Source organism: Seriola lalandi, unplaced genomic scaffold, assembly GCF_002814215.2.
Source record: "Seriola lalandi dorsalis isolate HSWRI2012SDOR001 ecotype SW California unplaced genomic scaffold, Sedor1 jcf7180002053531, whole genome shotgun sequence".
Lineage (NCBI taxonomy): Eukaryota > Metazoa > Chordata > Actinopteri > Carangiformes > Carangidae > Seriola > Seriola lalandi.
In genome coordinates, this window is record NW_019524084.1 from 109,510 (window position 1) to 124,563 (window position 15,054).

Consider the following 15,054-nt stretch of genomic DNA (forward strand, 5'->3'; position numbering starts at 1 on the left):
TTTTTCTGCAAATAAGTCTTTGCAAATACATGCACTTTATACTCACAAATATGTGTGCAGGTGGATGCAATCGTGGTTTCTAATACATTGTGTTGTCCTGATCTCATCTATAGTAGCCCATGTGCCAGTGAAAGGGAAGAAGATCAAAATGTCAGACAATAATCTGATACCAGTGATGCAGGTGAAGTACACTTGCACATCTGCATGGTGAAATGAAATATGAGGTTTGGCGTGTCTCCCCAGCCTAAAAATAGAGCAAAATAAAGAAAGACGTCTGCTTAGGTAATTGTAAAGAACTTTTCACAATGAATGGCTCATATTGCAACCGGCAGTTTGACAAAGAGCAGACTGACAGAGGTTAGTAAGAACAGGAGTTGGAACATTCATATCAGGAGGGGACGTTTAGTCAAGGAGTTTATTATTTACTCTGCCCAAAGTTTTACCTTTGGTTAAGACTGTGTGTGTATATGTCTGCGCGTGCATGTGTGTCTAAGTGGGTGGAGGTTTCCCCTCTAAAATTCCACTTCCTGCGTTTTGAAGTCTTGGTTGCACATCTACATGTCAAAATAAACAACTGCACATGCACATGCACACATGGAACACATGCATACAAATAATCACACACAAACATGCTCTTTTTACAGGGTCACACAGGTGACACAGAGGGAACTCTTCCTTTCCATCACTGAAATGTTTCTAGGACATTTTAAAACCAAAGGTAGCAAACAGCACCTGATCTGTAATGGAAATGGAACATATTGCCTAAGTAAGAAGTAGAAACAGTCTCAACAAATACCTTATATAACATAACCTACATAACCATATGTATTTAAAAAAAAACACAAACCTGCAAAACCCAACAATAACTTTACTCAAACCAAGTCTTAAGCACATAAAATAAACGTTTTTTCCCCCCTTTTTTATGTTTTGATTGTTGTTTTCATTTGTTAAGTCTCTATTCTTTGTTTGTGCAGTCAAATTTAGAGATGAATTAAATACTTGCTGTGTGCTGCACGGAGGCTGAGGTGCGATTTTTCACACCTCTACACAGGAGCTGAACATTTGTTTCCTTTGAATGTCTTTAAAGCACTCTCTGGTCAAATCTGTGCTGCCGATGTGGCCACAGAGTTCATGGAAAGCCCAATCAGTGAATCAGTGGTGAGCAAGAAGGGTTTCTGAGAGAATTAATGTTGGACTGATTAGATGGATTAAACAGATGGATGGACAGATTGCTAGAAGAATGGGCGGATCAGTGGATGGGTGCTTTGTTTAAATGATGTATAAATTATATTACTGAATGATTAATAAACTTCATGGTTTGCATCCATCATACTTTTTTTTTGTAACAGAACAATATTCAGTTCTGGATGTCACAAAATGCTTGTTAGCAGTTGGATGGTAGTCGTATCTATGGAGTCAAGTGAAAGGCAAAGGACTGTAAATCTGTCAACAACAGCATGTAAATCTGAAAACACATTAATCCTGGTGTAATTGTAGAAGACAAAGCCTTTGTACAAGTGGGTGAGGGGTGAAGTCCATCCCAAAAAAGTTGGCAATGGGTATGAGGTAATGCTTTACATAATTTGCCAAAGGCACAGGGCATCATGGGAAGAGGAACTCACCCCTGGGGAAAATGTAAAACCCGCACCCTTGGCAGTCTTAGGTGGTCCAAACAACTATAGTCAATGAAGAAACACATGTGAGGTCCTTAAAGTGGCATGTTGTGAGTAATAAAAGACAAAATTCTGAAACTAAATCAAAAGTAATAGTTATTTGTTCAAGTTAATTTTACATCTGATTGACAATTTCCATGTCAAGGATTTATTTATAATGATAAAAACAAGATCCTGAAAAATGATTGCTGGTTTTCTGTAAAGTAATGTACTGTAGAACAATAAAAATACAGAACTCAAATACATGTTTTACACATTACCAGATATTTGCCATTGCTCAACATGTGGTTTTATTTGACCACATAACCATACAGGATCACATTCACTACCTGTTTGATGTGGGATCAGCCTTTTCCAAACGCAGGCCTTTACATACACATTGACACAGACACACACACAGACAATTAACAATACACATTTGGCCTTCCCAGCTCTGGATTTGAAAGCCTGGTGGGATGATATCTCAAGCCCAGGGGCCATCATTAAAAATCATTCAAATGAACCAACCTGTGCACACAAAGCTTTGCAAAGGGGGCAGCCATCACAATACCTGCCCTTAACCTGTCCAATCGCGCCCATGCAAATGTCCTCAGCTAAGAGTCAATGGGTCTCAGGCTTCCTGCTCAACCTAGTATAAGGATATTTGCATACCCTGACTCCCTTCCTTCAATTTGGTTTCAGATAACAAGATGTAGTTTTTAATATTACCCTCGAGGGAAAAGACACACGTAGGACTTGTCTAGAAAACAGTCAAAGACCCATACAGAAATACAGTATATATATGAATAATGATTTATTTTACTTTATTTTTATCACTACATACTTTTAATCCTGTTGTTAACACGAATTAAAACTGACTTTAGTGATTATTTTTGGTGCTATATCTCTTTCACTGACCTACCTTTTTCTCTTTTTGGGCATCTTGTATTGCAATCTAGCTGCTATATAATTAAAGTTTGATTTGAAAAGATTAGAAGGACCACCTCTTCCATGCAAAAATGGCTGGAACAATGCTTGTGTACACAGGTGTGTATAGGATTTGAATCCTACAGGTGACTGCAACCAGGCAACCATGCAATACATTATATTTACAGGGCCTGCAGTTGGATGTAGTGGCATTTAAGTTAACAGCAAAATTTTTGTTTCAGAATGTGCAGCCTCAGTGTGAATAATAATACAAAGAAAAAATATCTTTCAAGTATTTCTTTTAACCCATGCCCACTCCTGGAAGTCTCTATTATTCTTTCTAAGAGCTTCACTTGAGTGAGCACTCTGTCCACGCTGTTGCATCAAATAGTGAAATTTGCACTCCATGACCATGTGTGTGTGTGTGTGTGTGTGTGTGTGTGCGTGTGCGTGCGTGTGTGTGCGTGCGTGTGAGTGACCCTTTATAAGGCCAAGATTATGATGACTGCCCTGGGACAATAGGCTGGTCTGGGGCGATGATAATTACAAGTGACCAGGACAATACGGTCGCGTATGGAGGAACTAATACAATGAGAAGACACATTTATACAAATAAAGTATTAACCCCGCTCCTCCCTGCAATGAATGGTTCAGTGAGTACAGTCTAGGCACAGGGAGGATGGAGAACTCAACCAAAACAAAATAATCATAATACATGGTAGCCAGTTGCCATAATATACAATATGCAGAAGTTATGCAATACAACTCAGACAGGAGAATTATGTTATTACTAATCTGTAAAAGAGGGTTGCTAAAAAAAACAGGTTAATCTTGTTCCTGATTTTTATGTTTTATTCTGAATAAACTGAAAGACATCATCAGCAAGCTGCCATTTAAGAAACTCAAAATGAAACTTGAGGAACAACTCGGATTTATTGCACATATTATCTCAGCTTGCCCTTTGAGTTATGTGTCATAAATCCACACAAAAAGTAGAAGTGTCACTGCATTTCTGCATTTAACTTTCTTTGTCTAGACGAGCACAAAGGCTCATTTTATCGCCAAACGATAAGACAAGGTCTTGCGTGTTTTATCACTGAGAAACATCTGTATCTGTAACACCAGCAGGCACTCTACAAACAGGTAGCCGAGCACAGAAAGCGTTTCAGCATCGCTTTCCTCGCATGCCAACAACCCATTCCGCAATTGTTTACTTCGTCCAGATGCATTGGTTTCCTTCTCCTTTTCCGCAGAGGAGAAGTAACTCATGAAAATTGTTGACAAAAAGTGTTTAGCGCGGACAACCAGGCAAAACGCGCGTTTAACAAGTCTAAGCTGTAGTGTCCTGGTGCCTTCAAGAACACCTCGTAAATTGTTAGAACAATCTATTGGCACACTATAGCTCTCTACACTGTTGTCCTTGAAGCAACTAAGATTATCAAACAAACTCTGAATTGACACTTTTTTTTATTTGTAGCATATTAGTCTGTCACATTTTAATCATGGTATTTGTAAATTGTAATTTTATGGTGTAGTTCTTGCTTAGAAGTCTTAACCCGATTAGACCTGAATAGTACATGTTCACTCTCAAAAAAAAAGCATAAGTTAATATTTTTTCTGGAAATACAATAAAGATATCAAAGAAAGATTTTATTGCTTTCTTGGATATGAACCAAGACTCTGGCTTTTCCCGTGTTTGTTCAAATCTTAATAGCAAAATGTCGTATTGTCATGAAATAAGCCGACTCTGAGTTGGGCATGCGCAATCGGCCGCACGCGCTCAGGAGCGCCAAATTTACCGGGATACGAGGGGAGGGAGGAGCAGTAGTGGCAGCAGTAGTTTAAATTAATGTCAACCTTCCTGCTCGCCGGCAGAACAAACTCAGTGCAGATAGCGAAAGTACGTGCTCAGCGCAACCTGCGAGCCGCTCAACACACTTTAGCATGGCTCGGCGGCCGAGAAACAGGTAAGCTCAAACAGCTCTTTAACTTTCTAACTTTCTTATTTATTTCATGTGCGTCTTATATGCAATTGCTGCTTTCATCTTGTTTCTCTTCTCATTACTACTGGATACAGCGTGAGGTTGAGGAGTTACGGGTGCATCTTACTGACAGAATTTATGGTTTTTTTCATGATATATGTGTGTTTTTCTGCTCTTTTTGTGTTTGTGAACCGTTTTGTTTTCTCGGCCGTTGAAACTGAGTAGTGGTGTGGGTGTCTCGCTCGCGCGCTCATGACAGGTGGTGGTCATCTGGCATGTGCGCTCCTCGCGCTGCTGTCAGTGGTGAGAGAGAAAAAGGAGCCTCTTTCTATCTCTGTCACTGCCCCTCTCACACACGCGCGCGCGCGCATTAATAACGTTAGGCGGGTGGACAGGCGCGTGTCACGCTGTGCGCTAGACTGTGCGTGGATATTGGTTTTAATAGGAGCCTATAATAAATACAATGCAACATGAAGTCTGTTTATATCTGCTTAAACGCACTCAGTGTGTTTTGCAACAAGCAATTTCATATCCTAAATTTAGTTTATGATGGTTTTGAAAATATTTATATTTCATCAGACTTTGGTTTTCCTGGTGACCATCACTCCAGTCAGCCACACAGACAGATGTTTTCATATTCACATTTGTTCAACTTTTAGATTGGATATATATATCTGGCATAAAGGTGATTTTTAAACCCGCCTTGATAAAATGTGCATACACCCTGAATGCTGCCGCAGCATCTCAGAAAGCGAAGGGCGCCCACTGTTATTTTGGAAACTGCGCTTTCATAGGGTCCTCTATGTGCACTTTCCCCGAGGCGAGGCTGCGTTTTTTTGTATTTCCCTTGTTTTGATACACCATTCGCCTCAAACTGAATCTTTACCCCCTCACCAACGTACCGTTTTATAACTACACTTTCTTGAAGGGCATCGATCGCCACATCCTTCCCCTGAAAAGCATCTGGTTAGACTACTTGAATTAAGCATGCGTGTCAAGTGCGGGTTGTTGGTTTATTCTCATGGTCTGACGCAGATAACCTGAGAAAAATGTGACGAGCGTTGACACAAAACCACCCGACTGATTGAAACAAGAGCAGTGGTCAACATTAAACTGCTCCACGGTGCAGTTTTCAGTTGATTCATCACTATTAATATGAGTCATAGTCCTTTGTTTGCTTGTGTGTGCACACAATATTGACTGTTTCTTATTGATAAATACTTTTTATTTTGTTCTGAAATGCATTAAGGTTGTTTGCTGGTTAAAATGGGAAATTCTTACCTAAATTATTATTTTAAGTTTTTTAAACATAAAATGTGTCTAATATCACAGTTTTTTTGTCTGATTTTCCCTATGGCCATTGCTGTTAATCAGGTAGTCACACATCTGAGTAATCTGACAAAAAATAAGGATGATTGTCCACAGTAAATATCCTCTTGTACAAGCACACACACACCTGTGTTCACAGGTTCCTGTTCACCTGTTGCACTGTATGACGCCAGAGTACCCTACCTAGCTTCCACATTTTCCATGGTCTACATTCTGATTGGTTAAAAAATAACCTGTCTGTGTGTGTGCATGCATGGCTGTGCTCCACAATGCCACTACAGGTCTGAACACGCCAGAGTCATGAAATTATGATCGCATGTGCCAATCCCAGTATCTGTGGAAACTAAAAACATTGGAACCTGTTCATCCATACCCCCTCCCTCCTACTGCTCTCTCTCTCTCTCTCCCTCTCTCTCTCTCTCTCTCTCTCTCTCTCTCTCCTCTTGTGGGTGTCTTGGCTAAAAGCCTGCACCCAGACCTTCAAGAATGACTGGTTCTGTCTGTGTTGACACCTGATGAGTTAAAGAGTGGGCTGAGTTCTTTATGCACTCTGTAAAGAGATGATTAGGGAGTAGTTTGAAAATAGACAAGCACTTATTGTGCTATTATTTACTTTTCTATTACCTTACACTATTCATTTTCACACAGCCACCACCTCTTTTTTTAAAATGCTCTCTCTCTCTCTCTCTCTCTGCAGTGTTTACAGTAGTGAGGAGGATGAGGAGGAGACCGAGATGTATGAACACGATTATGATGGATCACTGGCCAAAACAGGGAAACGCCACCTCGGCAAAACACGCTGGACACGAGAAGAGGTAGAAACACAGACGCCTGCCCAAACAATACAAAATTTGCTGTTAATTACGAAATATTTTACACTTCACATGTTAGATAGAAATTGAAGAAATTGCCTCAAGAGAGATCATTTCCCAGGAACCTGGGAACATTTTTTTTTATAGTCTGGTCTTACCACATTCACAGACTAATGTGCTCATTTTAAAGGGCTGTGGATGATTTTAATTGCTGTGACTAAGTGCAACACGTATTCTCTTTTTTTCAGGATGAGAAGTTGAAGAAACTTGTTGAACTTCATGGATCAGAAGACTGGAAACTCATTGCAAGCTTATTAACTGTAAGTAGTAGGTCTGTGGGTACACACATGCATGTACATACTGTATACACAATGACACACAGGCACACAAAGACAGAGAAATAAACATAAACAATATCTAGCAATGCACGCTTGTGGCAAAGTGATGACAATTCAGTGCTAATTCTCGATGAGTGCAAAGTTTTTTTACTACTACTTACTTAGATCTACTAATTTATATGGATGTAATCTCCCATAGTATGAGGATGATAACTAATGCCCTTGCTCTCTGACCCACCAGAATCGTACAGATGTGCAGTGTCAGCACAGATGGCAGAAGGTGCTGAATCCAGAACTCATCAAAGGGCCCTGGACTAAAGAGGAGGACCAGAGGGTAAGAAAATACTCTTTTAGAAACCCACAGTACTTTGTGGGTTACACATGAAACAGTGAATATACTACTGTGGCAGAAATCTTGATTAAATTCTTTATAGCATTATAATATCTACATGAAGATGCTTCTCTGCAGAGAGCAGTCAGTGGTGACCTTTAACACTAGAGGAGTTGTTACATTAGGTGGATACTACTCACAGGAAACAGGCAATCAAGTGTCATTCAGGGTGAAAAAAAAAAAAAACTATTACTTTATGTTCCTGATTGTGTGATTAAAGCAACTATTCTGTAGCAACTGCTAGGCTGCTGTTGCACATTTTTAGTTTCCTAAAAAGTTGCCATTACTCAACAAGAAACGTGTTTAGTCTCTTACAACCTGTGAAGTGTTTATTGAACTCGTCCAAAGGAGTTATATTTCCACCCAGATGCCACTGTAATGATTAGCAGAGGGGCTAACGTTCCACTGGAAACTCCCTCAGTGCTCACCAGCAGGTGTTCTCAATCACCTCTTCAAAGTTGAAAGATAAAGAAAGAGGGAAGGAGGGAGGAGAGGAAAGAAGGAGAGGGGAAGGGTTCAGTGATACAATGTAACAGTGTCTGAGATTTTTATGGATAACTAACAAGATTTTATTTTCTTTTTCTCTCTTATTTTGTCATATGCTATCTATTTTACCCCCCTATACTTTTTACTTCTTTACTTTGTTAATTTTCTTTCTCTGTACCCCTCTACTTCTCCCTCTCCTCCCTGTTATTGCGCCTTTCTTCCTCTTTCCTCATCCCCCTCCACTACCATTCACTTCTCTTCCCTTTCAACGCTCTTCCTTCCCCCCTCTTGCCTTTCCTCTTTCACTCCCCCACACACACAAACATGTCCACCCCAGGTGATTGAGCTTGTCCAGAAGTATGGAGCCAAGCGCTGGTCGGTGATTGCCAAGCACCTGAAGGGGCGAATTGGCAAGCAGTGCCGCGAGCGCTGGCACAACCACCTGAACCCAGAGGTAAAGAAGACATCGTGGACTGAGGAGGAGGACCGAATTATCTACCAGGCACACGAAAAGCTGGGCAATCGCTGGGCCGAAATCGCGAAGCTGCTCCCTGGCAGGTGAGGCAGAGATTGAAGAAAAAGAGAAAGGTGGAAAAAAAGAGAGAAGCTAGATGAATCACTGAACCCTTGTTGGTTAGCTGCGCAATGTTGTGGTTGAGAGGATGAAATGGAGAGGGCACTGAAGGAGGAATTAAAAGAGAAGAAGCACACAGAACATTAAAGAAGATGGATGGGTGAATACATTTCCCTAGGATTACATAGGATAGGATTACAGAATAATTGGGATGGGAAAAAAAAGTTGAAATATACAGTGTCAGCACAGGATGTTTTTTTTGTTGTTTTTTTTTAGAGAAAGGCCTACAATGAAATGACAGAGACAAAGAGAATGAGAGAAAAAAGATACTGTAGTTTGGACATGATTGTAATTGCTCTGTACTGATAACCTTATCAATTTTGAGTGTGTGTGTGTGTGTGTGTGTGTGTGTGTGTGTGTATGTGTGTGTGTTTTACTGAGACTTTATCTGTGTCAGTCTGTGTGTTTGCCTGTATTGATAACACTATCAAGTACCAATAGAGGTTCAGTAGAAGTCTTCACATTTGCATAGTTGTGGGTGTGCGGATGTGTTTTATAATAAATAACTTGTAAGCTAATAAGTGTCATTCATGACATGCAGGACTGACAACGCTATAAAGAACCACTGGAACTCCACCATGAGGCGAAAGGTGGAACAAGAGGGCTACCTGCAGAACACGTCAAAGAACAGCAACTCTTCACTCTCCATCGGCCATGGCTACGTCAAGACCACCAATCACATCATGGGTTTCCCCAACCACTCGCCCAATCAAGCGCAGCTGCCTCACTTGTCGCCAAGCTACACTTACATCTCCAACACGCACAGAGTGAGTGGGCTTTAAACTAAAACTTGGGATGTGGGCAGCAGAAACTCGATGGTCCTGATTGTGACTGTGTACCTCCAGGAGATTCATTCATTTGATGTGGACATGTTTCTCATTGGGTTAACAGGTGCCCTTCCCCATGGCCTTGCATTTGAACATCCTGAACATTCCCCAGCATGGAACCGCTGCTATACAGGTAAAAAAAAAAAAGCAAGGAAACGCAATATGATTTATCACCATAGTGAGGCAACAGGAGATTTCACTAAAATCACCTGCCTTCTGCTCTTGTTCTCTCAGAGACACTATAATGAGGAGGACCCTGAGAAGGAGCAGAGGGTGAAAGAGATCGAACTGCTGCTCATGTCAACAGAAAATGAGCTGAGAGGCCAGCCATCACTACCAGTGAGTCATTTGTGTGTGTGTGTCTGTGTGTCTGTGTGTATGTGTGTGTATGTGTGCAAGTTTGGGTGTGGGTGAGCGTTGAAATTGTGAAGTGTGACAGCTCAATTTATGTGCATGTGCATTTGACCCTGGCTTTAAGGACAGTGGTTGGGTCTGTGTATTTTTGTGAATAAGGAGGAGGAAACATCTGGGGGGTCTGTTTCTGCAAAAGTGATGAAACAGGACCTTATAACCATTTTTGTGTGCATGACCCCTTGTGCAACCCTCTACTTAACACATCTGTTGCCCTTTACATTAAAGTTCCCTTTCTCCTTCTCTTTTTCTCATTCGTTCAATTTGTACATCTCTTCCCTTATTGTCAGGCTTGCATTTTCTCTCTTGTGCTTGTTTGACACTTTTTACACTCTCATATTTTCAGATAATTATTGCTTGACACTTATTTCTAGCCCCTTAATCATTACGTTCTTTTCTCCCCCCCCAGATGAGTTTGCCCTATCCGAGCTGGGTCAGCCAGAGCTCTTTGTCCAACAGCTCAGAGGGTGTGGCTATGTCGTTACCTCATCACCTGGCAGCCGCCCCTGCCCTGCCTCTCGACCAGAGCTGCCTGCCAGAGGAGAGCGCCTCTGCAACACGTGCCCACAGCAACAACAGCAGCAACAATAATAACAACAACAACAGCAACAGTCATCACAGTAGCCCAACGTTCTCAAATACTATTCCAGAGTTCATGGAATCCGTCATTGATTCAGTAAGTATCTGCAATGTGTATTAAGACTTTTTTTTTTTTTTGTTAATTTTTATGTGCTATGGCCAACTGTGTCCATATAGAAAAGATAGCTTAGCAATTAGCAACATAGATCACAGTAGTGGGCCTTGACCCCTTTTTTCCCACCCTTTTCCCAGAGCCTCTCCTCAGTGGGTGAGGCCCCTACCAGTGGGTTCTTGGATAAGAGCATTCTCAAAACAGACAGGGTCTTGCCCAATCAGGGCTCAAGAAATGCTCACGGAGCATGGGCTGGTTTCATCTGCTCAACTCCCAAGAAATCACCAGTCAGAAATCTACCCTTTTCACCCTCGCAGGTAGTTAAAGCAGCTGCATGTGATCAGAATCCATCCAATCACCAAACTGCCATCTGATGACATCAAAAAACAATCATCCAGAATTAGTGTTTCTGCTGTTGTTTTCCATCTTTTTTTTTATTTTACTTCAATTATTCCACCTTTTGAAGTCCTAGTCCTCTATCCTCATTTCCTCTCCATCTCTGTAGTTTCGGCTGAGTGTGCTCCTGTGATTTGCCAGATTGATACTGCTTAAAACTCAACCTGTCAAACCTCTTTAAATGATTGGCTTCCCTCCTTTTGTTTCACAGTTTCTCAACCAGTCAATGAGCCCAGAACACTCCGACAGCGACAGCTTACCAATGAACTCACCTGTGGACTCCAAGCCTCTGATCGACCACTCTATCAGGCCTCTGAAAGAGAATGAAATGTGAGTGGCTCTGTCTCCAATCTATTTTATTATGCAGATTTGCTGTTGGTGACGCTTTACGAACAGCAGTTTCTCTCTTCTCTCAGGTTCAGAACTCCAAACATTTGTCGTTCAATCCTGGAGTCATCACCGCACACACCCACACCTTTTAGGTCAGCTCTGGCCCTGCAGGAAGCCAAGTACGGACCCCTCAAACTACTGGTAAGAAAGACACTAAAAATAATCTTTTTAACCACTATTTTTCTTGTAATAGTACGCTTGAGACTCACTGGGGGATTTGTGTTTTTTCCAGAATACCCCTTTGGAGCAGCAGATGGTCAACTCCATCAAGCAGGAGCCGATGGAGTGTGCCATTGAGCCGCCTCCACTAAAGAAAATAAAACAAGAGGTACTTTCCGCTAAACATAACCACTTACACAAATGCAAAAACCATGCAGACAAATGTGAGACTAACATAAGAAGTTTTAGTTTTTATTTGTGGAGAATGCAAAGGCAAGAATGAAAAGTGGAATGTACTTTCTGTTTGCAGTTGTGGTAGAAAATGTGGGTAAATGATTCAGGTTTTTTTCAGTTTTGCAACACATTGTTGATCTACTTTAGGAATAACTGGAAGTAGCTGTAGTCAAGGAAGCCAGTTTTGCATGACTCATGATAATTATGTACATTACGTGACTATGATGTGTTTTGGGTCTTAGGTGGAATCCCCATGTGAGAGGAGCCCTTGCATGCAGTGGGAACCACAAGACCTTCACGCACAGCTCTTCTCTCCCAGTGGTCCTGCACAAGAAGTACCGGTAAGTTTACATTTGACCTTGAACACCACATTGCATACTCACAATATCCTCAAACCTTAATCTTCACCTAAAAAAACACTTACCCTTAAAATATATGGAATACATCCCACCCACTGCTTCCTCTGCTATTGTACTTTGAGTACTGATGAAGTATAATATTGGTTGGGTACATCAGCTCGACTTGTGTATAACATGTTTTTTTACATTTTCATTCAGGACCTACTTACCAGCTCATTATTGAGTGAAGACGGACACAAAGTCTACCACCTCCCTCGCAGAGGCATGAGCAGCCCACTACAGGTGTGTATATGTTTGTATGTATTGATTTAGATTAATGAAATTGCAGCTATTGCATTTTAAATATAAATGCTCATCGTCCTCTTTCATCTTTCTCAAAAAATAGCTCAGTACCTGGGAGCAAGCGACCTGTGGGAAAACAGAGGAGCACATTTTGGCCTCAGAGCAGAGCCACAAGTACATCAACACTTACCCTACGAGGACACTGGTCATGTAGACAGAGACACATGTTGATCTGGAAACATCGACATTCCTGCGCTGGACGCAGCGCGGCAGGTTTCATATTTGTTGTGGTACAACAGTTGGGAGAGGCTCTATGCCACTGGTGTTTTTACACTCACACTTGTTGGATTTCAACCAACCAAAGACTATTACTTTTTTGTTTTTTATATCTTTTACATAGAATATGCTTCGGGTTTTTATAAATGTTCGTCCTATTACTTTTTGTCTTGTGTTATTATCAGTGTTGTATTATAAATGGGATATGGTTGCTATATAATTTGCGTTGGGCTGTATTATTAATTACGAATTTTGATATTAATATAAAGAACAAGTTGATTAATTTATTTCTTTTATTTTTATTATGACTTTGTTGATGTTTTTTTTTGTTTGTTTTTTTTTTTACAATTGGCCAATGGAGCAGTGTTGTAAGTTAAGTATTTAAGCCCTATTAGCATTATCATATATCTAAAGGCATATTAATGAATTCAAAACTGACCTCTGAAACTTTCTGTTGCTTTTTTTAATAGAATATATTGGGTCTACTGAGAATTTCAAGTGTTTGGTCTGTGCCACCTCATATAAACACTTAAATACTACTAATTACTAAACAAGAACAGCTACGTCTGTTCTTACATCATTATTCAACTATGACCTATAATGTTTTTCACACCAGAAGGGGCCAGCCTTCTTAGTATTACCTGATCACCACATTGGCACCTTCATTTCAACTTTCAATTTATATCTGACCTTCAAAGTATCATGTACGGGGAAACATTCCATGAACAAACAATTATATTTGTTAAAATTTAAGTATATAGATACGCACACACATACACATATATAATATAATTATACAATTAAAAATCTTGAATAACCTTGTATGTTTGAAACCATGAGCTTTCACCCAGTAAGCGTGAGACCAACCTGCACTTGAATTTTATATTCTCCATAAAAAAGCGAGAGTGCTAAACACTGATATTTTATATTATGCTACAAACAAAAGCCCAGTTGAAACTTTTGTATGGTTGTTGTTTCTTAACATTTCTTTGAATAGTTTGTATTGTTTTATAATGCATCTTCAATCATTTTGTTGTTATACTAAAACTGCAGTAGCCCATATCAAACACTTAGCAGACAATCTTTTTTTTTATACATTTTAATGCCTTGTTTTTATACTAGCTTTTAAATGATTTTATAAAAGCATTTATACATGCCAAGTTTTGATGTTTTTTTTTATACTTTTCTATACTGCCTAGAAAATAAAGTGTGTTGTTTTATTACAGCCTTGTGTTCAGTGTCATTTTGGGATTATTATTTTAACAATATCTTAAAGAATATAACAATATCTTCAGTGGACGGTGCGATAGAAATTCAAAAGTTATTCCCTTTTAAGACAATAAACAACATTTCCATATATTTAAGATGTAAATATGGTTTTATTAGTCATAACTTCAGTCCAAATAACCTGCAGTGGTTACAAGTGTAAATAGCACTGTGAAGCCACATTATTGTCTGGAGCAATTCTCTGGTGTTGGCAGAAGTGTAACATATCTGTAGTATTCAAATTTTTGAGACGAATGTAGTATTCAAAGTACCCCCCCCCCCCCCCCTTGCAGATACAAAGGTTTGTGTGTATTGTGCAGAGCCTATCATAAAACTTTCCCTCCATCTGCCAATTACTAAGTGTGCATAACTTTATCAGCCAGTGAAGGTAATAAGCAAATGTCCCCAACCGTTCTCTTTTTTTTCTGTGGATAAGGGGGACTACATGTTCCTGAAATATCCTGGTGAAGGAAGTGGCGCTCAACTCCTTTACGCAGAGCTTGAGTCTTAATTCAGACTGTGAGCACAAGTGAAAGTGAGTAGTGCACAGTTACTGTATAAAACACTTGCTCCTCATTGTTCTCCACAAACACATGCACACATGTATGAGCTCCACATTCAGTCTCTTGAGGAGACTTGTTTTCCTGTGAGACCATGAAAGCTAAGGGGCCCAGACTCAGACCAGGAGCTATATTTACAACCCCCTCCCTCCTGCAACCTGCACCCCCACCTCACATTGATCCACCACAGTGCCCTCAAACATAGATTCCTCTCTCAAGTACGGGTCTCAGAGGGACACATAAACAGAAATGACATTCATCACGACAGACACAGCGACACAGCTATCAGGAACTGTGACATCTGAGGTGAGGCCAAACAGAAATAGTTTCCTCAGGGGTGTGTGTATGCCTGCTGCACCTTTAAGTGACACATACAGCATATAATCATATTCATATATCTGAAGTTTTGGTTTTAGCTATAGTAACAATAATGGTGTAAACAGATGGCAAAGAGATGAGTGTGAATGAGTGAAATTCCCTGTCAGTAACTGTAGTGTGTGTGGTTGTGTGTGTGTGTGTGTGTGTGTATGTGTGTGTGTGTGTGTGTGTGTGTGTGTGTATGCATGCGTGCATGCGTGTGTGTGTGTGTGTGTGTGTGTGTGTGTGTGTGTGTGTGTGTGTGTGTGTGTGTGTGTGTGTGTGTGTGTGGTTG

At 40.4% G+C, this 15,054-nt stretch overlaps 1 protein-coding gene across 2 annotated transcripts; it reads left to right on the top strand.

Moving 5' to 3' along the window:
• The first annotated feature begins 4,444 nt into the window (after positions 1-4,444).
• Positions 4,445-13,801, top strand: myb (MYB proto-oncogene, transcription factor). 2 transcript variants are annotated; one of them, XM_023401155.2, is made up of 16 exons: positions 4,509-4,546; positions 6,588-6,705; positions 6,951-7,022; positions 7,282-7,374; positions 8,255-8,475; positions 9,093-9,318; positions 9,443-9,511; positions 9,613-9,717; positions 10,199-10,465; positions 10,621-10,797; positions 11,088-11,206; positions 11,293-11,407; positions 11,499-11,594; positions 11,902-12,000; positions 12,217-12,300; positions 12,404-13,801. In XM_023401155.2, the coding sequence occupies exons 1-16, from the start codon at positions 4,524-4,526 to the stop codon at positions 12,512-12,514; spliced, it is 1,995 nt and encodes a 664-aa protein (XP_023256923.1). In that variant the 5' UTR covers positions 4,509-4,523; the 3' UTR covers positions 12,515-13,801. The 2 variants fall into 2 exon arrangements, with proteins under 2 accessions (XP_023256924.1, XP_023256923.1); XM_023401156.2 differs by lacking the exon at positions 10,621-10,797 and having other exon boundaries at positions 4,445-4,546.
• Positions 13,802-15,054: the final 1,253 nt, after the last annotated feature.

Coding starts and splice junctions, on each gene's coding strand:
- myb (XM_023401155.2), top strand. CDS start 4,524: ATGGCTCGGCGGCCGAGAAACAG. Junction 11,408..11,498: donor ACGGACCCCTCAAACTACTG/GTAAGAAAGACA, acceptor TGTTTTTTCCAG/AATACCCCTTTGGAGCAGCA. Junction 11,595..11,901: donor TAAAGAAAATAAAACAAGAG/GTACTTTCCGCT, acceptor TTTGGGTCTTAG/GTGGAATCCCCATGTGAGAG.